The sequence below is a fragment of the Aquarana catesbeiana genome, linkage group LG13, assembly GCF_042186555.1.
Source record: "Aquarana catesbeiana isolate 2022-GZ linkage group LG13, ASM4218655v1, whole genome shotgun sequence".
NCBI lineage: Eukaryota > Metazoa > Chordata > Amphibia > Anura > Ranidae > Aquarana > Aquarana catesbeiana.
The window spans coordinates 209678063-209702642 of record NC_133336.1 but is presented as its reverse complement, the minus strand read 5'-3'; the positions used below and the strand labels follow the sequence as shown (position 1 = coordinate 209702642).

The 24580-nt window shown below is 47.6% G+C and overlaps 1 protein-coding gene across 1 annotated transcript in view; it reads left to right on the top strand.

Annotated features, from left to right (window-relative positions):
• The window catches only part of LOC141116660 (NACHT, LRR and PYD domains-containing protein 12-like), a 213073-nt gene that overhangs the window by 34464 nt on the left and 154029 nt on the right, over positions 1-24580 (top strand). Inside the window, exon 3 of the mRNA XM_073609053.1 lies at positions 667-838. Within this exon, the coding sequence (XP_073465154.1) occupies positions 667-838 (172 nt within the window). The remainder of the gene's footprint in view (positions 1-666; positions 839-24580) is intronic.

The window sequence follows — 24580 nt, the reverse complement described above, 5'->3', positions numbered from 1 at the left end:
CTCCAGTCAACAAAGCTCACCCTCCCTACAGATTGGAGAGGTATAGTTCTGATGTACAGGGGGGTCTCAGAGTAGTGAACAGCAGTAACATGAATTAGAGTTGCAGTATAAAAGTGAAAACATTAGACATCTGAAGAACCACTGGAGGAAACTAATCATGTGCTTCATAGTCTGTACTTCAGAGTAATATTCTTCAAGAAGAGCACTAAACAGATAAACCGTAAAAGTTCTCATTAGACCACTTATTGAAAAACAATCAAAGTCATTTTTTTTAAATGTCTTGTGTGAAATTCCACAAATCTCTTTTATTTTAAATTCCTATCATCCCCTGCACACCAACTGATATTTTAGATCAGGCTGACAGTGGGAATGTCTGCACTGGATGCCAAAGTTGTAAAGATTGAAGCCATGGTTAATAGTACAAATCAGATCTGTTGTCTCTCTCTTGCCTGCGGCTCTGGTAGTGTCCTATTACTAAAAGCACACAAAAGTCAGGCAGAGTTCAGGCATGTGTCAGCAGCACTCAGTATAACTTCCTGGTGACAATGTTTTCTTTTCTGAATGGAGTGTTCAAAGCACCCAGAATGATTTTTATATATTTAACTAAAAAAATTGAAGTAACATTTTACCTGCAGATATGGAACAATAATAAGATCTATTTTCCAGAAATACCGATCAATGGAAAAAGACCCGTCTTCCTTCTCTCACTCCTTGTTACAAGATATTGGGGATCAGGGAAGAGAAGCTGTGATTGGACTCTGGAAATGTCTCTATGCACTACAGAAAGGTCATCCTCATCCTAATTTATTGGCCGTTCTGGATGAGATCACACAGACAGGTAACAGGACTTTGTGTTTACAGACAACAATGTGATAAAATAATGATTGATACTAATTATCCCAAATGTAACTCCATTATCAGTGATAGACACAGTACATATTTATAGCACTCCTCTCCACTATTATTGATCTATCTTTCTCTTTGGTAGATTTGCTCTTGTATTACCATACAAATCCTCCTTATCAGTTTGGAATGTGTCATTTCTACTAATGTCTTTTTTGTGGACTGTAAACCATGTGACCACATTACCCCCCCCCCCCATTTCTCTGTAGCAGGGTAAGTTCCCCTTTTCCAGAAAATAGTCTATGCAGTCATGGGGTCCCAGTAGTTATTATAAAACTGTGCACCTTTATAAAATGTTCATGAACTTTATTGTCATGTCTATAAGCCATTGGGGTCCCCTCAGAGGTTTCACTGAAAAACTCCCAGTTAGTAACCCCCACATCCTGCTATGTTAGGATGTGAAAATTATTAGAATAATAGCATTACAGGAGCAAATCCAACAGTTTTTGCATCCCAGCAACAAGCCAGGATGTGGGGTTTACTAACTGGAAGGTATTCAGCACGGTTTCTGGAGGGATCCAAATGGCCTACAGGAAGGACAATAATTATAATAAATGTTTTACAAAGCTGCAAGGCCTTTAATATGTACTGGAGCCCATGACAGCATAGACTATTCTCTAGAAAAGGTGAACTTAACCTTTAAAATTACATGATAAAATAGGGAAAATATCAACACTGAAAGTTTAGATGGGATTTATTTTACCGACTAAACTTAGTAGTTTGGGGTTCCCAAAGCCAAATAGAATATGCAAAGAAAAGAAAACAAGTCAAGCAGGCTTGTAAGGAGGCCTCAATATGGAACACACAGCGCCATAGATCTAAAGTTTATTCATAGAAAGGAGACACAATTCCAATAATGTATGGCTATTAGCCACAATAACAGTAAAACCTTCACCAATATTAAAAAATCATGACAACGTTGTCACAATAAAAGTTTTATTGTGGCTAATAGCCATACATTATTAGAATTGTGTCTCTTTTCTATAAATAAGCTTTGTATCTATGCCTCTGTGAGTTCCATATTGAAGCCTCTTTACAAGCCTGCTTGGCTTGCTTTTTTGGCTGCAAAAATTAAAAGCCAGCAGCTGCACATACTGCACACATACTACAAACATACTACACACATACTACATACTGCACACATACTGCACACATACTGCACACATACTACACACTTACTGCACACATACTACACACATACTGCAGCTGCTGACTTTTAATAATTGGACACTTGCCTGTCCTGGAGTCCAGCGATGTCGGCACCGCAGCTGATGTTTCCATCAGCTGTTGGGTTAAATCCGCCTCCATTGCGAGTTAGGGAACCCAGCAGTGTAGTCTTTTGGCTTCACGCTGGGAACCCTACTGCGCATGCTCAAGGCTCCACTCCTTTCTCCTACTGGCCCGGTCGCCGTGGGAGGAGGAAGGAGCCCCAGACGTGACATCAATATCCATGCTAAGGGTCCTGGAAGTGGGGAAACCATACCTGTGAAAGATAGGTATGTTGCCCCCCCTCCCCCCGAAAGGTGCCAAATGTGGCACTGGAGGGGGGAGGAGTACAATGAGTGGAAGTTCCACTTTTGGGTGGAACTCCACTTTAACCTTTTAAAGCTGATCTCTAGCTTTTCTTTCACCTTAACTAGCTGATTTGGGCCAAGCTGGTCCAATCAAACCATTTCATACACTAACAGATGCACCCGCTGGAAGCACTATATAAACAAGGTACATACAATAAACAGCAGTTCAGTCTGTCTGTGAGATATGGACACCATGTTTCACACATTGGACAAAATTGATTCAGAATGAGTGCTAAGGAGTTCTCAGCCATTCATAAGCAACTTTGTATTCACATTCCACAAACTCACAGAAGGGGGCAGAGTCTACCAACTGAAAGGGTAGCAGTTGAAGTGCTAGCAATTTTGCCAAGCTAGCATTCAACCGCTGGGCATGTGGATGGCTGGGAACTTCTTTCTGTGGTACAGCAGCTGGGGCAGGGAAATTTGCCTGGTACAATCTGATGTTGGTGTATCGATAGCAGATTGCCCACAAGTACTTGGCTGTGACACACCTAATTCTACAATTCTATAGTGGGGTTGGAGATCCCAGCTGATGAGGAGCAATGAGAGGTCCTCTTTGTTCTTTGGTGTGGGTCTTTTAGGTACGCTTGCCAATTAGGGATGAGCCGAACACCCCCCTGTTCGGTTCGCACCAGAACATGCGAACAGGAAAAAAGTTTGCTCGAACACGCGAACACCGTTAAAGTCTATGGGACACGAACATGAATAATCAAAAGTGCTAATTTTAAAGGCTTATATGCAAGTTATTGTCATAAAAAGTGTTTGGGGACCCGGGTCCTGCCCCAGGGGACATGGATCAATGCAAAAAAAAGTTTTAAAAACTGCCGTTTTTTCAGGAGCAGTGATTTTAATAATGCTTAAAGTCAAACAATAAAAGTGTAATATCCCTTTAAATTTCATACCTGGGAGGTGTCTATAGTATGCCTGTAAAGGGGCGCATGTTTCCCGTGTTTAGAACAGTCTGACAGCAAAATGACATTTTGAAGGAAAAAACCCATTTAAAACTACCCGCGGCTATTGCATTGCCGACAATACACATAGAAGTTCATTGATAAAAACGGCATGGGAATTCCCCACAGGGAAACCCCGAACCAAAATTAAAAAAAAAAATCACGTGGGAGTCCCCCTAAATTCCATACCAAGCCCTTCAGGTCTGGTATGGATATTAAGGGGAACCCCGTGCCAAAATTTAAAAAAAAATGACGTGGGGTTCCCCCTAAATTCCATACCAGACCCTTCAGGTCTGGTATGGATTTTAAGGGGAACCCCGTGCCAAAAAAAAAAAAAAACGGCGTGGGGTCCCCCCCAAAATCCATTCCAGACCCTTATCCGAGCATGCAACCTGGCAGGCAGCAGGAAAAGAGGGGGGGACGAGAGTGCGCCCCGCCTCCTGAACCATACCAGGCCACATGCCCTCAACATTGGGAGGGTGCTTTGGGGTAGCCCCCCAAAACACCTTGTCCCCATGTTGATGAGGACAAGGGCCTATCCCCACAACCCTGGCCGGTGGTTGTGGGGGTCTGTGGGCGGGGGGCTTATCGGAATCTGGAAGCCCCCTTTAACAAGGGGACCCCCAGATCCCGGCCCCCCCTCTGTGTGAAATGGTAAGGGGGTACTTACCCCTACCATTTCACTAAAAGACTGTCAAAAATGTTAAAAATGACAAGAGACAGTTTTTGACAATTCCTTTATTTAAATGCCTCTTCTTTCTTCTATCTTCCTTCATCTTCTTCTTCTTCTGGTTCTTCTGGCTCTTCTGGTTCTTCCTCCTGCGTTCTCGTCCAGCATCTCCTCCGTGGCATCTTCTTCTCCTCGGGCCGCTCCGCAACCCATGGCATGGGGGGAGGCACCCGATCTTCTCTTCATCTTCTTCTTCATCCTCTTCTCTTCTTCCTTCTTCTCTTCTTCTCTTCTTCATTTTCTTCTCCAGGCCGCTCCGCACCCATGCTGGCATGGAGGGAGGCTCCCGCTGTGTGACGGCGACTCCTTGTCTGACGGTTCTTAAATAACAGGGGGCGGGGCCACCCGGTGACCCCGCCCCCCTCTGACGCACGGTGACTTGACGGGACTTCCCTGTGACGTCACAGGGAATGCCACAGGGAAGTCCCGTTATGTCCCATGCGTCAGAGGGGGCGGGGTCACCGGTGGCCCCGCCCCCCGTTATTTAAGAACCGTCAGACGAGGAGTCGCCGTCACACAGCTGGAGCCTCCCTCCATGCCAGCATGGATGCGGAGCAGCCCGGAGAAGAAAATGAAGAAGAGAAGAAGAAAGAAGAGAAGAGGATAAAGAAGAAGATGAAGAGAAGAGCGGGAGCCTCCCCCCATGCCATGGGTGCGGAGCAGCCTGAGGAGAAGAAGATAGAAGACGCCGCGGAGGAGATGCTGGACGAGAACGCCGGAGGAAGAACCAGAAGAGCCAGAAGAACCAGAAGAAGATGAAGGAAGATAGAAGAAAGAAGAAGCATTTAAATAAAGGAATTGTCAAAAACTGTCTCTTGTCATTGTTAACATTTTTGACAGTTTTTTAGTGAAATGGTAGGGGTAAGTACCCCCTTACCATTTCACACAGGGGGGGGCGGGATCTGGGGGTCCCCTTGTTTCCAGATTCCGATAAGCCCCCCGCCCGCAGACCCCCACAACCACCGGCCAGGGTTGTGGGGATGAGGCCCTTGTCCTCATCAACATGGGGACAAGGTGTTTTGGGGGGCTACCCCAAAGCACCCTCCCAATGTTGAGGGCATGTGGCCTGGTACGGTTCAGGAGGGGGGGGCCGCACTCTCGTCCCCCCTCTTTTCCTGCGGCCTGCCAGGTTGCGTGCTCGGATAAGGGTCTGGTGTGGAATTTAGGAGGAACCCCATGTCGTTTTTTTTTTAATTTTGGCCGGGGTTCCCCTTAATAACCATACCAGACCTGAAGGGCCTGGTATGGAATTTAGGGGGACTCCCACGTCATTTTTAAAAAAAAATTTGGTTCGGGGTTTCCCTGTGGGGAATTACCATGCCGTTTTTATCAATGAACTTCTATGTGTATTGTCGGCAATGCAATAGCCGCGGGTAGTTTTAAATGTTTTTTTTCCTTCGAAATGTCATTTTGCTGTCAGACTGTTCTAAACACGGGAAACATGCGCCCCTTTACAGGCATACTATAGACACCCCCCAGGTAAGAAATGTAAAAGGATATTACACTTTTATTGTTTGACTTTAAGCATTATTAAAATAACTGCTCCTGAAAAAACGGCAGTTTTTAAAACTTTTTTTTGCATTGATCCATGTCCCCTGGGGCAGGACCCGGGTCCCAAAACACTTTTTATGACAATAACTTGCATATAAGCCTTTAAAATTAGCACTTTTGATTTCTCCCATAGACTTTTAAAGGGTGTTCTGAGGCATTTGAATTTGCCGCGAACACCCCAAATTGTTCGCTGTTCGGCGAACTTGCGAACAGCCAATGTTCGAGTCGAACATGAGTTCGACTCGAAGCTCATCCCTATTGCCAATGAACTGCATGGCAGGTCAACATATGTCTGGTCAAGCATGTGGTGCCCAAACGGGAGATGTTCTGGCCACGTGAGATACACTTGAGACATATGTTGCAAATAGCAGCAGTGCAATCTGATGCACTTGTCTCAAAAAAGGCCCACACCAAAGAACTTTTGGAATAACGCGCAGAGACAGCAGCGCCCTGCACATGCGGAGCTCTGTGGTGTGATGCAGTCAGTGTGCTGCCCTTAGGCTGGCCCCTGGAGGGCATACTGCCTCATTGGTGATGTGCCTCCTCCTCCTCCTCTCTCCTATCAGGCACCCACATGGAGTCAGTGACCTCATCATCCCCTCCCTCCTCATCACTGGAGCAAACCTGGCAGTATGCTGCAGCAGGGGGAGCACGACTGCCAGATTGCTGTCCTTCTTGGGCACCCCCTCTCTCTGGGCTCACGGTACTGCCTTCCTCTAGCTGAGTATCATCATCAGAGCCTTCAAAACGCTGGGCATCCTCCTGGAGCATGTACTCAACACTGTGGTCAAACAGTTCAGGCGACTCCTCAGGAGGACATGTTGGGGCTAGGGAAGGAGTCACTGATGGCATTGAGCCGAGGGAAGAGGCAGCGTTGGCAGCTGCTTGGCCAGACAAAATACCCTGAGCCTGGGTTATAGAGGATGAGGAGGATGAGGATGGCTTGGTCATCTACTCGGCCAAGTCTTTGGCATGTTGCGGCTTAACACGGCCAGCTGCCAAAAAAAAGGCCAAGCGCGTCCCATGGCCATGTGCTGATGAGGATGCACCGTGTCCATGACCAGCACTGTTGCCTCTAGACACAGAGCCTGCTTGCCCTCTTTTAGTGGCTTGTGACTGTCTGCCTCTCCTTGTTGGCCTTCCAGACATACTATTGGCCTGCAGTGAGATGTAGCTGCACAAAGCTGGGATGTATATATATACTGCAGCTAGCAGAATTAACTACCTGCCTGTAGTATTAGTATGAAAACACCTGTTCTTGTCTTCAGGTAGCTATATTGTAGGTGAGACTGTGCAGGGTACACAGTACAGAAACTGGAAATATGTCAAGCGCCTACACAAGCACCTGGCTTCAGGTAGTTATATTGTAGGTGCAACTGCGCAGGGTACACAGTACGGTGACTGGAGATATTTCAAGAGCCTACACAAGCACCTGGCTTAAGGTAGCGATACTGTAGGTGCAACTGTGCAGGGTACACAGTACAGTAACTGGAAATACATCAAGAGCCTACAAAAGCACCTGGCTTCAGGTAGCCATACTGTAGGTGTAACTGTGCAGGGTACGCAGTACAGTAACTGGAAATACGTCAATCGCCTACACAAGCACCTGGCTTTGGGTAGCTATTCTGTAGGTGCAACTGTGCAGGGTACACAGTACAGTAACTGGAAATACGTCAAGAGCCTACACAAGTGTGTATATATATATATATATATATATATATATATATATATAATATATATATACATACATACATACACACATACACACATCCACATACACACACACACCACCTGGGATGCATATATATATATATATATATATATATATATATATATATATATATATATATATATATTTATTATAATCACATACACACAATACACTGTAAGTGCAGCTAACTGACTCGATCTGCCTACTCTATCTAACTTAAATCAAATGACACTGTCTCTCTGTCTATCTCTCTCCAGTTTCCGCCGCAACACACTACACAGGGCCGACGTGCAGGCGGCCTTATATAGTGTGGGGTGTGTACTAAACCCCCTGAGCCATAATTGGCCAAAGCCTCCTTGGCTTTGGCCAATTATGGCTCTCTGTACACACAGCGCTGTGATTGGCCAAGCATGTGGGTAATAGTGCATGCTTGGCAAATCATCAGCCAGCAATGCACTGCGATGCCGCAGTAAATTATGGGCCGTGACACACCACTCGAATTTGGTGCAAATGGCCCATAACGTTCGTAATTCGGCGAACGACAGAACACACAATGTTCGAGTCGAACATGCGTTCGACTCGAACACTAAGCTCATCCCTATTAAGAATATATAAGGTGTTTGTTCGCTAGTGCTTAAGGGTTATGACTAAGCAAAGAAATATCAACGAAGAATCAAAGAAGTATCAACCATGCTCCCCTCTGTAAACATTTTCGATGTTGGATGCTTTTAACACAATAAAATGTCTTCCTTATTCTTGGAGTGCAGTCATTCGCTTTTGCCTTTAGAATCATTGAACCAGATCACAGACTGGACCAGCACCTGATTATTAAGGAGAACATTACCATCACCTGGAGCGGTGTTACCTGTTTTTTCTTTTATGGAATGCTGACACTTACATACATTTTATGTTACTATTATTAGTGGCTGTGGGCATGGCATACTTGGACAGAGGGGTAGCTGTGGTATACTTGGATTTTACAAAAGCATTTGACACAGTTCCCCACTAGGGATGAGCCGAACACCCCCCGGTTCGGTTCGCACCAGAACCTGTGAACGGACCGAAAATTTGACGTCTATGGGACTCGAACGTTCAAAATCAAAAGTGCTAATTTTAAAGGCTAATTTGCATGGTATTGTCCTAAAAAGGGTTTGGGGACCTGGGTCCTGCCCCAGGGGATATATATCAATGCAAAAAAAAGTTTTTAAAACGGCCGTTTTTCCGGGAGCAGTGATTTTAATGATGCTTAAAGTAAAACAAAAAAAGTGGAATATTCCTTTAAATATCGTACCTGGGGGGTGTCTATAGTATGCCTGTAAAGTGGCGCATGTGCTTAGAACAGTCCCTGCACAAAATGACATTTTTAAAGGAATAAAAGTCATTTAAAACTGCCTGCGGCTTTAATGTAATGTTGGGTCCTGGCAATTTGAATGAAAATCAGTGAGACAAACGGCATGGGTACCCCCCAGTCCATTACCAGGTCCTTTGGGTCTTGTATGGATATTAAGGGGAACCCCACACCCAAATTAAAAAAGGAAAGGCGTGGGGCCACCAGGCCCTATATACTCTGAACAGCAGTATACAGGCGGTGCAAACAAGACAGGGACTGTAGGTTTGTTGTTAAGTAGAATCTGTTTGTAATTTTGAACTGGTACATTTTTAACGTGTTTAGCTCCAGCCAAAAAATCTATTTTAAACTCTTTGGAAAACATAGGGAAGGGTTATTACCCCTGTGACATTTGTTTTGCTGTCTGAGCGCCTCTTCAGAAGATTTCACCTCACTTTCTGTCCCAATGACAAATGTTTTTTGAAAATTTGGGGGTTTTAGTGAAACAAGGATTGGTGATAAAGCATCAGTGGAAAGGAGAAACATTTTTCCCATATTAACTCTTACAGGAGAGGATTTCCCTTCCTAGGGGTAGATTTCATCTCACTTCCTGTTGTCTCCTTGCGTTTGCAAGTAGGAGTCGTTTGTAAGTTGGATGTTTGAAAGTAGAGTCCTGCCCTATATACTCAGAAATTTGGGCCTTAGGTGTTGGTGTTGCCACAACACTGTAAGCCCTCACAGGGCCCTGCTGTGAAATATTAGATTAAGAATTGTAATTACATGCACCTGTTGAACGAGGGCAAAAAAATTGGGCCTTTGGTGGTGCTGGTGCCACAACACTGTAAGTCCTCACAGTTACTCTTGGTGGGCGCTGGAATGGGCCCTGCTGTGAAATATTAGATCAAGAATTGTAATTACATGTCCCAGGTGAACAGGGGCAGAAAAATTGGGCCTTAGGCACTGGTGCTGGTGCCACAACACTGCAACCCCACACAGATACTCTAGTTGGAGTGCAGGAACGAGCCCTGCTGCAAAGTATTGCATCAAAAATTGTAATTACACGCCACAGGGACTGAAAAATTGGCGCTTAGCCTCTGGTGGCAGCGCCCAGAACCAAAAATGTTCTTACAAGCTATCAGCATGATCATTGAAGAGGAAGAGGATAATCATACAGCGTAACGGGATAGTCACTCAGCATCAGCATAGGCAGTCTTGAAGGGATCTGACATTTCAAAAAAAATATTCGGTTACATCAGCATCAGGTGCTTGGTAGCTGGTTGTGATCCAAGACTGATTCATTTTTATGAAGGTCAGTTTATCGACTGAGTCAATGGACAGATGCACCCTGTAATCGGTTACAAAGCCTCCAGCAGCACTGAATGTGCGTTCCGAAAGAACGCTGGATGCAGGACAGGCCAGTAGCTCAATTGCATACTGTGCAAGCTCTGGCCAGTGATCCATCCTCAAGACCCAGTAACCCAGAGGATTTTCAGTGGGAAAGGTGTCCAAGTCTGATCTTGCCCCTAGGTATTCCTGCACCATGTAAAACAGACGCTGGCGATGGTTGCTGGAACCGATCATACCTTGGGGCTGCAGACTAAAAAATTGTCTGAACGCATCGGTCAGACAGCCACCTTCTCCACCGCTCCTTCTTTGACTGACCGAAGCCTCAGCAACACGTTGTCCAGGAACAGGAGTTTGTAACCTCCCAGTCTCTGGGAACGTGTTGCACAGACCTTTCTGCAAGGCCTCCCGAAGATGTTTCATCTTCTGCTCCCTCTGCAATGGCAAGATAAGGTCCGCAACCTTACCCTTGTAACGTGGGCAAGGAGGGTGTCCAGCCAGTATTGATCCCTCTCCTTGATACCACGAATAAGAGGATCCTTCTGCAGGCTTTGCATGATCAGGGAGGCATGCAGCGTAGGTTTGCTGAGGCATTCGGTCCAGAGTCCTCTGGGTTACTAAGGTTGACATGATCTGCAGCCACCTCCTCCCAGCCACGTACAAGTCCATGGGTTTCTTGGAACTGTAAATGATCCCTTAAAGCATTGGTTCTCAACCTAGGGGTCGGGACCCCCTCAGGGGTCGAATGATGATTTGCAAGGGGCCACTGGGCTGTTCCTGGAGCCCGGGGCCGCCCACTCAGCCTCTTCGCAGTTGTCCATTCAGTTCATGACATGGGGGCAGAGACTAGAGGTCAGCTGACTGGTGAGGAATGTGAAGTGGGAGGGGCTGGAGGAGACCCTATCAACTTATTTTGGCATACAGTACCTGACCGCGAGATTGTGTTTCGGTTCTCGGCGACAGGTTACTGTGCATTTCGCGCTGGCTCACTCATCGGGAAATTAAAACTTTGTTTTCCTTTCCCGATGAGTGACAGGCAGTGCTGACAGCTGTCTGGTATGAATCCTGAGGGGGAACGCCACGCCAAATTTTAAATGAAAAAAAAACGGCGTGGGTTCCCCCAGGGGCATACCAGGCCCTTAAGTCTGGTATGGATTGTAAGAGGAACTCCCTATGCTGAAAAATCAGCATGGGGTCCCCCCAAAATCCATACCAGACCCTTATCGGAGCACGCAGCCCAGCCGGCCAGGAAAGGGGTGGGGGTGAGCGAGCGCCCCCCTCCTGAGCCGTACCAGGCCACATGCCCTCAACATGGGGGAGTGGGTGCCTTGGGGGGGGCACCCTGCGGGCCCCCCCACCCCAAAGCCCCTTGTCCCCATGTTGATGAGGACAAGGGCCTCTTCCCGACAACCCTGGCCGTTGGTTGTCGGGGTCTGCGGGCGGGGGGCTTATCGGAATAAGGGGACCCCCAGATCCCGGCCTCCCACCCTGTGTGAATGAGTATGGGGTACATGGTACCCCTACCCATTCACCTAGGGAAAAGTGTCAATTAAATAAAAACAAAAAAAAAGTACACAGGTTTTAAGAGTAATTTATTAGGCAGCTCTGGGGACTTCTTCCGACTTTGGGGTGGGGGGGTTTCTTCCAACTTCTCCCGGTGTTCCGCCTCTTCTCCCGGGCCCCTCCGCTATCTTATTCCAGCTCTTTTGCCAGCGAGGGGCCCGGTCTGCTGCCGCTGTCTCGTCGCCGCTGTCTCATCGCTTCTTCTCTTCTTCTGATGTTGACACAACGCTCTCCGGCTGGAATGCTTTGTGCGAGCTGCGGAGCCATTTATATAGGCGGTGACCTCACCCCCGGTCCCAGCATGCGCAGGGACTCTGGGGTCACGCCCCCTTATGACACTAGAGTCCCTGTGCATGCTAGGACCGTGATGTCACAAGGGGCGGGGTCACTGCTTATATAAATGGCTCCACAGCTCACACAAAGCATTCCAGCCGGAGAGAGCGTCGTGTCAACATCGGAAGAAGAGAAGAAGTGACGAGACAGTGGCAGCAGACCGGGCCCCTCACTGGCAAAAGAGCTGGAAGAAGATAGCAGAGGGGCCAAGGAGAAGAGGCGGAACACCGGAAGAAGTCGGAAGAGACCCCCCCACCCCCGAAGTCGGAAGAAGACCCCGGAGCTGCCTAATAAATTACTCTTAAAACCTGTGTACTGTGTTTTTTTATTGACACTTTTCCCTATGTGAATGGGTAGGGGTACCATGTACCCCATACTCATTCACACAGGGTGGGGCCTGGGATCTGGGGGTCCCCTTATTACAGGGGGCTCCCGGATTCCGATAAGCCCCCCGCCCGCAGACCCTGACAACCAACAGCCAGGGTTGCTCTGATAAGGGTCTGGTATGGATTTTGGGGGGACCCCCATGCCAATTTTTCAGCATAGGGAGTTCCCCTTACAAACCATACCAGACCTAAGGGCCTGGTATGCCCCTGGGGGGAACCCACGCCGGTTTTTTCATTTAATATTTGGTGCGGCGTTCCCCCTCAGGTTTCATACCAGACAGCTGTCAGCACTGCCTGTCACTCATCGGGAAAGGAAAATGAGTGAGCCATCTCGGCGCTGGCTCCCGTGTCAAATCTCACTGAGAAATGCGGCGAGATCGACACAATATCGCGGTCACCTACTGTGGGTGTCACTGCTACGAGACACCACAAAGTTGGAGACACAGTGAGTAGCACTACCTGTGATTATAGTTGCCATTAAAGGTCCCCACTACAGTTCTTAGATCAGCAGATGACCTTGATCAAGAGCACCTAAGTTGGCTGATCAGAACTTCCCCAAGCACTGCCGCTCATCCCATTCCCCCAACCAAGGAGTAAGCGAAGGAATAAAAATAGAGAGGTAGGAACAAAGGGAGAGGAAAAGAGGGGGAGGAACAAAGAAAAAGGGAGAGAAAGAATAAGAGAAAGAACAAGACAGCTAGAGAGAGGGATGGGGGGGGGGGGGAACAAGAAATTAGGATAGAGAGGGATAAAAGGGAAAGAAAGGAGATGAAAAAGAAAGGAGTGGTACATCCTAAAATGTACCAATAAGGGGTTTTAATAGTGTACAAGTGGAAGGGACTCAGGGAGCGCTAAATGTCTGTGGGTTAGGGGCACAAATTACTTGTCTTGCATTGGGTGCTGACAACCCGCGCTATGAAAATAATTTTACTATTAGGGGTCCCCACAACTTGGAAAATTTTATCAAGGGGTCACAGCACTAGAAGGGTTGAGAACCAGTGCCTTAAAGACTGCTGCTGATGCTGAGTGCCAGGCTCCACCTCCATGTTAACACAATCCTCCTCCTCCTCATCCTCTTCCTGTGTGATTGGTGGGCACGCAGGAACACTGTCTGGATAAAGGGGGCCTTGAGAGCTAAGGAAGTCCTCCTCTTCCTGCCTCTGTTCTGCCTCAAGTGCCCTGTCCATTATTCCACGCTGCATGTGCTCCAACAGGTGGACAAGGGGGACAGTGTCACTGATGCATGCACTGTCACTGCTCACCATCCTCGTGGCCAACTCAAATGGTGACAGGACAGTGCTTGCATCCCGGATTATGGCCCACTGGCGTGGGGAAGAAAAACCAAGCTCCCCTGACACTGTCCTGGTGCCATAGTCGCACAGGTACTAATTGATTGCCCTCTGCTGTGTGTGCAGTCGCTGCAGCATGGCCAATGTTGAGTTCCACCTGGTGGGCATGTCACAGATTAGGCAGTTCTTAGGCAGGTTAAATTCCTTTTGGAGGTCTGCCAGCCGAGCACTGGCATTATATGACCGGCAGAAATGCACACAGACTTTCCTGGCCTGCCTCAGGACATCCTGTAAGCCCAGGTACCTGCCAAAGAACTGCTGCACCACCAAGTTAAGGACGTGAGCCAAACAGGGCACATGAGTCAGTTGTCCCTGTCGGAGGGCAGAGAGGAGGTTGGTGCCATTGTCGCAAACCACCATTCTTGCCTTAAGTTGGCGTGGCGTCAACCACCTCTGAACCTGCCCCTGCAGAGCTGACAGAATCTCTGCCCCAGTGTGTCTCCTGTCCCCCAAGCACACCAGCTCAAGCACCGCATGGTATTTTTTGGCCTGCGTACTTGCGTAGCCCCTTGAACGCCTACGGAGCACCGCTGGTTCCGAGGACAAAGCACAGGAAGAGGCCATGGAGGAAGAAGAGGAGGGGGTGGAGAGAGGTGTGTCAGAATCACCAGTAGTGGCATTTTGGAGGCGTGGTGGCGGAACAACCTCCAACACTACTGCACCTTGTCCTGCATCCTTCCCAGCTGCCAGCAGAGTCACCCAATGCGCCGTGGAACTTAGGTAACGTCCCTTCCATGCCTGCTGGACCATGAGTCAGCGGTAATATGCACCTTACCACTGACCGCCCTGTCCAGCGAGGCCAAGACATTGCCTTCCACATGCCGGTAGAGAGCCAGAATCGCCTTCCGTGAGAAAAAGTGGCATTTGGGAACCTGCCACTGAGGAACCGCACATTCCACAAACTCACGGAAGGGCACAGATTCTACCAACTGAAAAGGTAGCAGTTGAAGTGCTAGCAATTTTGCCAAGCTAGCATTCAACCGCTGGGCATGTGGATGGCTGGGAGCAAATTTCTTTCTGCGGTGCAGCAGCTTGGGCAGGGAAATTTGCCTGGTACAATCTGACGTCAGAAAAATAACCAAAGAAAAATAAAAAATTACTGCGCTTCCCTACACCCCCAAGCTGCAGTTCTAATTCTCAGGTAGAAGAATCAAATAAGTACAATTTATAAAAGAACCGCGCTAAAAATTAAGCATTCAGTGGATCCTCAAATATTTCAAATGATGTAATATGGTCAATATAATATATTGAATTCTGAACTCAAATATCAACACAATATATATGTGAAAAATTAAATAATCAAAGAAATGTGCTATAAAACTAGATACAAATAAATATGAAGAGTGACAAAAAGGATAAAGTCCGTGACATTAAAAGTGACTTCTGATATCAACAGTCCTTATTGCAATTAGTTCCACCAATAGTGATTGAAAACTTTAGTGAGTAAAAACATCTTGTGAGAAGAATCCACCACCTATGCAGATATATGTTTACCAGAGGTAAGCTGTAATGAAGCTTATGCCAGAAATCCACTCAGTGGGGACACCACCATCTGTCTCAGCATAGAGGGAGGATCACCCGGGACTCACCGACAACAAGGCCAAATACCTCAGCAATGGGAACCCAGGGGAATAAAAAACACATCCTCCATAGTGTGAATCCGCGAGAGCGGAGCTGCCTCTTCCTCACAACGATCCAATGAGAGTAATCCAGTACGGAGCTTCACATAGAAATCCCCCCGGTGGGCGGGTGTGGGCCCCCTCGGTCTGTGTAGTGCTGGTGGTGGAGGTGATGATGGTGTGGCTGGTTTATTGGTGAGGAGAAGGATGAAGTCCGCTCTGGTACTCCAATGAATGGGAAAGGGACAGTCTGTGGGCCTAGGCCGGCCTCTCACACACACTCACTATAGTAATGAATGGCCAGTAATAATAATAATGATGTCTCCGGGGGGCCCTCAGCACATTGTGCTGAGGGCCCCCCGGAGACATCATTATTATTATAGTTCATTACTATAGTGAGTGTGTGTGAGAGGCCGGCCTAGGAAGGAAGAGGCAGCTCCGCTCTCGCGGATTCACACTATGGAGGATGTGTTTTTTATTCCCCTGGGTTCCCATTGCTGAGGTATTTGGCCTTGTTGTCGGTGAGTCCCGGGTGATCCTGAGACAGATGGTGGTGTCCCCACTGAGTGGATTTCTGGCATAAGCTTCATTACAGCTTACCTCTGGTAAACATATATCTGCATAGGTGGTGGATTCTTCTCACAAGATGTTTTTACTCACTAAAGTTTTTAATCACTATTGGTGGAACTAATTGCAATAAGGACTGTTGATATCAGAAGTCACTTTTAATGTCACGGACTTTATCCTTTTTGTCACTCTTCATATTTATTTGTATCTAGTTTTATAGCACATTTCTTTGATTATTTAATTTTTCACATATATATTGTGTTGATATTTGAGTTCAGAATTCAATATATTATATTGACCATATTACATCATTTGAAATATTTGAGGATCCACTGAATGCTTAATTTTTAGCGTGGTTCTTTTATAAATTGTACAATCTGACGTCGGTGTACCGATAGCAGATTGCCCACAAGTACTTGGCTGTGAGCTGTAAAGGATTAGCATCAAATGTAGAGCTTGAAGGACACCGCCACTTGCTGGTTCTTCTTTTTAAGGGCTTTGTTTGCCCATTTTTATTAAAAGAAAGTTCAATAAAGATATGTTTCCCTCGCAGGGGTTTCAGCATTCCTTTTCATCAACAAAACTACATTCAGCCTAGATGGCTCTCACTTGTAGCACTGCAGCTCTGGCCTTACACTCCAGGCCCTTGTCTGTCTGATACAGACTATTTCACTGACCACCTTGGTGCACACAGCTAACAGCCTCTTGCTGCACTGGCTCCCCCGTGGAGCCCTCCTGACTCCTGGTACTCAGACTTCCTATCTGCCGGGTGAAGCCCAGAGCCATGGCCAGGTTACTACTAAACGCCCAGCACACACCTGACCAATCAGTATGCTGGCTGTTCTCAAAATCAGGACCCAGGACTAGGGATTTCATCCCACCCGGATCTCTCAGAAATCCCTGGGCTCCAGGTCCCAAAGTGGACTTTACAAAATACTGAGGAAACTGAAAGGCCAGTTTCCTCTTCATGTTACATGCTCCCTGGAGCCCCTCAACCCGTCTGGTTGAGAATTCTGGGTCACATCCTCCTTCTAGACCCTGGCAGGGCAACGTTCTGCCACAGAGCCTACACAATCACCTGGCTGCAGGTAGCTATACTGTAGGTGAAACTGTGCAGGGTACACAGTACAGTAACTGGAAATACTGTAAAAATGCCTGCCTGTCAGTATATTAGGAAGAGAAGAACAGGATCTAGCTAAACTGAATACAGTGTGTGTGTGTATATATATATATATATATATATATATATATACACAATATACTGTAACTGCAGCTAACTGACTCGACCTGCCTACTCTATCTAACTTAAATCAAATGACACTGTTTCTCTCTCTCTCTATCTCTGTCTCAACGCCGGAACACACTACACAGGGCCAACGTGCAGGTGGCTCTATATAGTGTGGGGCGTGTACTAAACCCCCTGAGCCATAATTGGCCAAAGCCTCCTTGGCTTTGGCCAATTACGGCTCTCTGTAAGCACAGTGCTGTGATTGGCCAAGAATGCGGGTCATAGTGCATGCTTGGCCAATCATCAGCCAGCAATGCACTGTGATGCCGCAGTGAATTATGGGCCGTGACGCGCCACTCGAATTTGGCGTGAACGGCCCATATCATTCGTAATTCGGCGAACGACTGAACACACGAACATGGGTTTGACTCGAACACGAAGCTCATCCCTACTCTGAATGGTCTAAGGTTATCAGTGGTGTACCCCAAGGTTCAGCGTTGGGACCCTTACTTTTTTTTTTCTCAAAGAAGTTTATTAGAAAACAAATCAAAGAAAAACTTTACAGCTCACATTTAAACATCAGTGTCTGTCATACATTCCAATTTCAATTACAAAGATTGCAAATTCCACCTCACATTGTGTAATTCAGACATTTCCTCTCCTGATGTCAATGATATGCACATCATCTTAATATCCTGGACTCTACTAAGCAGGGGTGTTCACCCCCTTCAAGGGCACCCCATCCATCTGACAATACTGTTTAATTCAACAGTCTATCCAGTATGAGATCTACAGTGGAGAGGCCCAGGGTATCCAGCCAGGGTGTCCAAAGTTTGTCGAACTGTCCCAGGCGTCCCCTATGTTGGAAGATGTATTTCTCTAACCGTATGGTGTCTCCCATCTGAGCAATCCATTCCTTCAACATTGGATGTTCAACCGCCTTCCACCATCTAAGGATCAGCTTGGGACCCTTACTTTTTAATATCTTTAAATGATATAGGGTCTGGGAATAAAAGTACAATTTCTGTCTTTGCAGATGACACCAAGCTTTGCAGTTAAAAAACGTCCTTACAGGATGTCTTCAATTTACTAGCTGACCTCAATGCTCTGTCTAATTGGGTGACTATGTGGCAAATGAGGTTTAATGCTGATAAATATAAAGTTCTGCACTTGGGGGCTAAGAATATGCATGCATCATACATACTAGGGGAGTAAAACTGGGGGAATCATTGGTGGAGAAGGATCTGGGAGTTTTGGTAGATCATAAGCTTAATAGCATGCAATGCCAGGCTGCAGTTTCCGAAGTAAGCAAAGTCCTTTCTTGTATTAAGAGAGGTATGGACCCCAGAGAGAGAGAGATATCATTTTGCCCCTGTACAAATCATTAGTAAGACCTTATCTGGAATATGCAGTTCGGTTTTGGGCACCAGTACTCAAAAAGGATATTGGGGAACTGGAGAAAGTGCAGAGAAGGGCAACCAAACTGATAAGAGGCATGGGGGAGCTCATCTATGAGGAAGGATTAGAGGAACTGAATTTATTCTCTCTTGAGAAGAGGAGATTAAGGGGGGTATGATCAACATGTATAAATACATAAGTGGTCCATATAGTGAACTTGGTGGTGAGTTATTCACTTGAAGGTCAGCACAAAGGACAAGGGGACACTCTTTTTGTCTAGAGGTAAAAGGATTTCTTTATCGTACATCATGGGACACAGAGCCACAGTAATTACTGCATGGGTTATAGACCACCTTTAGGTGATGGACACTGGCACACCCTAAACAGGAAGTTCAACTCCCTATATAAGCCCTCCCCTTACAGGGGGTACCTCAGTTTTTTTGCCAGTGTCTAAGGTGTTGATCACAAGTAAAGATGTGCTGTGCTGAGCTCCGCTGGAGAAATCTTTGCTCGGATAGCCATGCAACTGGATCCATTCAAAGTGTCTTTTCAGGCCGGATTGAATGGTACCCGGGCCTCGTGGCGGAAGAAACAAAGTTTTGCCTGTAACGCTTCTCTTTTTAGAGAGCTGGACCCAAGGATTCAGTGCTTGTTTTTTATAGCAATATTTCCTGGCGGGGTGCTGTATGGGTCCAGGGGTGTGGATCCCCCGATGAAAAGGGGCCCCGGTCCCTGAAGGTTTTGTAAACGGAGCCCACGTGAGTGGTGAAGATTGGGTCTGTCTGGTTTACCACAGAACCCTGCAGCTGGATATGGTAAGTGGAGATTCCTATGGAATTTTCTAATTCTTATGGGTTTTCTCCTTTAAGTAAAATGTCATGCCTAAAGTCGCCACCGGGGGCTGTCAAGAGCATGTACCTGATTCCATGCTTGTCAGATCTCGCTCTGTGTCATTACAAGCTGCACGCTTCCTCCAGCCCAAGCCTCAGGTAAGAAGTCGGAAGGGGGGCTTTTCTTTTGGAATTCCCCACCTGAACTAGTGTTTCTTTCTCCAGGAGGTCGAGGGAGCATGGGTTAGTCGGCGGTATGGCCCACCGCCACTGCCATAGTACGGTGGTTTTCTTCCAGCAGCTCTCCTCCACGCCAGCCGCCCCTGTATGCTGATCCTGTCAGATCGGAGCCCCGCTTGTGCGGGAAAGCAGTCTTTTTTGAAAAAAGTGAAGGGGGGCATGGTGGGAAGTCAGAGGGGGGCGTGGCATTGGCATGCTTCAACATCCACAACGTGGGGCTGTGCAGACTATAAGTGTGCTTTTTTGCAGGTGCATTGAGCTGATGGAGGGACACAGAGCAGGCGGGGCATGTAAGTGTTGGTGACACAGGCATCCCAAGGACACTTTTACTTAAGCATCAGGCTGAGCCTTGATAGCAGCGGCAGTTGCTGGACTATTTGCTCAGTGGTGGGTACATTTTCTGGTAATACCTCTGCATTTGTGCTTAGCACTATGGTCAGAAGGGGAGGTACAAGTACCCCAAAAAACAAGGGCTCAAAGGGTTCGCCCTCAGGCTCTAAGGCCTCCCTCTGCAACGCCATCCCCCCTGAAGGGCCTAGGAAGGCTGGTCAGAGTGAGCCGTCGGTCGTCAGGGGTTGCAATTGCTTCCGACATTTCAGCCCCTGTCTATTTTACTGAGGAGGTTTTCTCCTCAGCCATGATTGGATTAAAGGAAAGGTTTATTTGAATCTACACAGTGTGGAAGAAAACGCATTAGGTCCCCTTCTACCAGCAGGACCCTCAAACAGAGGAACAGTGGGAGGGGGAAGATGAATCCCCCTCAGGGGACTGTGATGAGACTGATGACTCTTCTGAGGGATCAAGGTGGGAAAGGACCTTCTTCAGCTTCACAAGCTGAGAAATTGCCGATGTAATCTCTTACTGAAATGGTCCGCTCCACATTTAAAGTTTAGGTCACTAAAAGCCTCCTCAAGCTTGCATGCATTTCCTGTCCATTCATTGCTGGAAAAGCTTATGTATTCTGTGTGGGATCACCCAGATAAGCATTTTTTCCCCTCCTATTTTTTTTTTAACACTTTATCCTATGGAGGAAAAAAATTACTAAGAGGAAAAGTATACCAGCAATTGACACTGCTATATCCTCTGTAAATATAAGTTTGACTTGTCTGGTTGACAATGCACAAATGCTTAGGAATACAACTGATAAAAAATGGAATTCCTGTTAAAAAAAACATTTTTTCTTTGGCAGGTTCAGTAGCTCAACCTGCAGTGGTGGCAATTGAGATATGCCAATCCTTTTTGCAGTGAAAAGCTGTTTGGGGATGATTTGGACAAATATATCCAAAGGATATCAAGTGGGAAAAGTACCCTTTTGCCAGTTAAGAAAAGGAGTAAATGTCCCTCATTTAAACAGGCTCTTTCTCCAGTGCCAGGGGCATCAGCCTCCAGGCAGTCACAACAGCCTCCACTGTCAGGTTCAAGAGGTAAACCTCAGAGTCAACCCCAGGGACAAAAGAAGGGAGGAAACCTACAAGACAGAATGCTAAAGCATCCTTATGAAGGGGTGTCCCTGCTCGTTCGAGTGGGGGAAAGACTTTTGCAGTTCTCAAGGGTCTGGCAGGAAGAATTTCGAGACAGATGGGTGGTCTCCACAATAGCTCTAGGTTACAGACTAGAGTTCCGAGCCCTCAGGTCAAATGTCCAAGGATCCAGAGAAAAAAGAAGTCTCTCTTTCAAGCATTAGACCAAATTTTTGTCTCAAAAAGGGGATCATGGCGGTACCCGCGAAGGAGCAGGGGTTCGGGTTTTTCAAGCCTATTCACGGTGCCAAAACCAAATGGGGATATCAGACGCTTTCTAGATCTCAAGGATCTAAACCGGTTTCTGAATATCCGCTCTTTTCGCATGGGGTCAATCTGATCTGTTGTCTCCATCCTACAAGGAGGAGAGCTTCTGGCTTCAATCAGGGATGCATACCTGCATGTGCCTATTTTCCCCTATCACCAGAAATATCTGCGTTTCAAAGTAGAAAGGCTCCATTTTCAGTTTGTAGCCTTGCCTTTCTGTCTAGCTACTGCACCTCGGGTGTTTACAAAAGATCTGACCCTTCCTCTGGCCAGATTAAGGACTCAAGGTATAACAATTGTAGCATACCTAGTTGACCTGCTCTTGATAGACAGGTCGGTAGCCCACTTAGACCAAAACATGGTCACCACAATTGTTGTGGAAAATTTATGAAGATGTATTTTAATGTAGTGTCATAAGAGTCTCTGGCTCTTCTGGTTCTTCCTCAGGCGTTCTCGTCCAGCATCTCCTCCGCGGCGTCTTCTATCTTCTTCTCCTCGGGCCGCTCTGCACCCATGGCATGGGGGGGAGGCTCCCGCTCTTCTCTTCTTCTTTTCTTCTCTTCTTCATTTTCTTCTCCGGGCCGCTCCGCAATCCATGCTCGCATATAGGGAGGCTCCCGCTGTGTGACGGCGCTCCTCGTCTGACAGTTCTTAAATAACGGGGGGGGCCACCCGGTGACCCCGCCCCCCTCTGACGCACGGTGACTTGACGGGACTTCCCTGTGACGTCACGGGGAATGCCACAGGGAAGTCCCGTCATGTCCTGTGCGTCAGAGGGGGGCGGGGTCACCGGGTGGCCCCGCCCCGTTATTTAAGAACTGTCAAACGAGGAGCGCCGTCACACAGCGGGAGCCTCCCTCCATGCCAGCATGGGTTGAGGAGCGGCCCGGAGAAGAAAATGAAGAAGAGAAGAAGAGAAGAAAAGAAGAAGAGAAGAGCGGGAGCCTCCCCCCATGCCATGGGTGCGGAGCGGCCCGAGGAGAAGAAGATAGAAGACGCCGCGGAGGAGATGCTGGACGAGAACGCCGGAGGAAGAACCAGAAGAGCCAGAGACTCTTATGACACTACATTAAAATACATCTTCATAAATTTTCCACAACAATTGTGGTGACCATGTTTTCCACACTGCGGGTGTTCTCCTCCTCCTCTCTGTCTCTCACTACGGCGCTGCTGCCTGAGCCTGTCACAATCCATTCTCCACCCAGGTGGCTGCACACTGTCCTCTCCTCTCCAGCTGCTGCCCGGGTGTTCCATGTACCTGTCCTGAGCCGCCCGAGCTGGTGCGGTAATGGGCGGGGGAAGGGGTGTTGGTTTGCGATAGTGGGGGTGTCCTCCACGGTGTTGGGACAGGTGGGGGGCTGTACTGATAAAGTGGGGGTAGTTTGTCCTGGGGGGCTGTACTGATGTAGGGGGGGTAGCTTGTGCTGGGGGGCTCTACTGATGGAGGGGAGTAGTCTGTCCTGGGGGGCTGTACTGATGGAGGAGGGTGGTATGTCCTGGGGGAGCTGTACTGATGGAGGGGGGTGGTCTGTCCTGGGGGGGCTGTACTGATGGAGGGGGGTGGTCTGTCCTGGGGGGCTGTACTGATGAAGGGGGGTGGTATGGCCTGGGGGGTAGCTTGTGCTGGGGGGCTCTATTGATGGAGGGGGGCGGTCTGTCCTGGGGGGCTGTACTGATGGAGGGGGGTGGTATGTCCTGGGGGGGCTGTACTGATGGAGGGGGGTGGTATGTCCTGGGGGGGCTGTACTGATGGAGGGGGTGCTTTTTTCTGGGGGGATCTGTACTAATGGAGGAGGTGCTTTGACCTGGGGGGAGGGGTCTGTACTGATGGAGGATGGGGTGGTTTGTACTGAGGGGGGTCTGTACTGATGGAGGGGGTTTATACTTTGTGAGGGGTCTATACTGAGGAAGGCGGGTCTGTACTAAGTGGGGGGTCTATACTAAGGGGGGACTATACTTTGTGGAGGGAGGGTCTGTAATGAGGGGGAACTATACTTGGAAGGAGGTCAGTACTGAAGGAGGGGGTCTGTACAGAGGGGCGACTATAGTTGGTGGAGGGGGGGACACCATGTTTTACCGCACCGGGTGACACCAACCCTAGTGATGCCACTGCTTATTAGCACAGGAGATATGGCTGTGTGCATAGCTTACAGACAAATTTCCCTAACACAATCAACTACCTGGAATACCTAGGTTGGGTCCTCAACCTAGAGAGATCTTCTTTAAAAAACATTAAGAAGACTTATGCCCTGTACACACGATCGGACACTCTGACAACAAAATCCATCCTATTTTTTCCGATGGATGTTGGCTCAAACTTGTCTTGCATACACACGGTCACACAAAGTTAGTCGGAAATTCCGAATGTCAAGAACGTGGTGATGTACAACACATATGACAAGCCGAGAAAAATGAAGTTCAATAGCCAGTGCTGCTCTTCTGCTTGATTCTGAGCATGCGTGGCACTTTGTGCGTTGGAATTGTCTACACACGATCGGAATTTACGCAAACGGATTTTGTTGTTGGAAAATTTTAGATCCAGCTCTCAAACTTTGTGTGTTGGAAATTCCGATGGAAAAAGTCTGATGCAGCCTACACACGGTCGGAATTTCCGACAACAAGCTCCGATCACACATTTTCCATCAGAAAGTCTGACCGTGTGTACAGGGCATAACAGTTCTTGGGTCTAGTTATAGATACAGCCCAGAAGAGGGTGTTTTTACCCCAGGCAAAGACCAGTTCCATAAAGGAGCTGGTTCAGGTGGTCAGGGCAAAGAAGGGTCCTTCTATTCACCTTTGCATGAGGTTGTTGTGAAAGATGGTGGCTTCATTTGGAGTGATTCCTCTACTCAGTCTCATTCAAGACTGCTGCAAAACAGTATTCTGTCTACCTGGAACAAGAAGGTCCAAGCACTAGATTTTCAAATGCTTCTGTCGCCAAAGGGTGCGCCAGAGCCTCAGTTGGTGTAGGATGTCCAAGAATCTGCAGAAGGGGAAATGCTTCTTACCAGTTACCTGGAAGGTGGTAACAACAACTAACAGCCTTGCGGGTTGGGGAGCAGTCCTGGAAGAGGCGACTGTCCAAGGGAAACGGTCCAGAACTGAAAGGACCTTGCCCATCAACATTCTAGAGATTTGGGCAGCACGCCTAGCCCTAAGGGCCTGGATATTTAGGTTGCGGATTTGTCCT